Below are 581 nucleotides of genomic sequence, written 5' to 3'. Positions count from 1 at the left end.
CGGCAAGTGGAGTGACATCCGCAGCTTCACCTGCCACTTCTGAGCGGAGCCAAACGAAACCGGTTGTCGAAGCCGGTAGTCCAAATCGGCCGGCACAGCCAGCCGAAGCTGCCAGTTCAAGTTCTCCCTCTCACAGGTCTTCGTTTCCCAATGGCGATTCTCGTCGCGGCGGGGGACGACGAGCTGATAACACAGAGGGCAGAACTGGTCAGAGCAGTGGCGGAGGGTCGTCTACCAACGCCCTAAATTCGGTGGGACAAGCGCTGTCGCAAGGGGCCGGTGGCGGACGGGCCAGTGAAACAGCACAAGGACCCGCACGTGTAGGAGAAGAACAAAACAGGGATGCGGAAAAGAGAAAGGGAATGTCGGTCGAGCTAGCGACACAACACGACGGCCGTCACGCAACGGAGCAACAGAGTGCGCCTTCAGTTGCTGGGGGAGAAAGGAGGGAAGGAGTGAAAGCTGTGGGGAAACATTTGATGGATGAGAATGAAGATGAGATTTCGCGGCGGCAAGTGTCAGGACGGGATGATGACTACGTAGTGTCGGCCATGCGGGGCGGAGCTCCCAAACCTGAAGTG

General features: G+C 58.3%; 1 pseudogene across 1 annotated transcript in view; it reads left to right on the top strand.

Moving 5' to 3' along the window:
* The window catches only part of TEOVI_000369600:pseudogene, an 843-nt pseudogene extending 262 nt beyond the window's left edge, over positions 1–581 (top strand). The window contains exon 1 of the mRNA in view: positions 1–581. This exon is cut by the window's left edge and continues 262 nt beyond it. Within this exon, the coding sequence occupies positions 1–581 (581 nt within the window).

This window comes from Trypanosoma equiperdum (genome assembly GCF_001457755.1).
Source record: "Trypanosoma equiperdum strain OVI genome assembly, contig: ctg_795, whole genome shotgun sequence".
Classification (NCBI taxonomy): Eukaryota; Euglenozoa; class Kinetoplastea; order Trypanosomatida; family Trypanosomatidae; genus Trypanosoma; species Trypanosoma equiperdum.
Note: the sequence above shows the minus strand (reverse complement) of the source record. Positions and strands in the feature narration are given on the sequence as shown.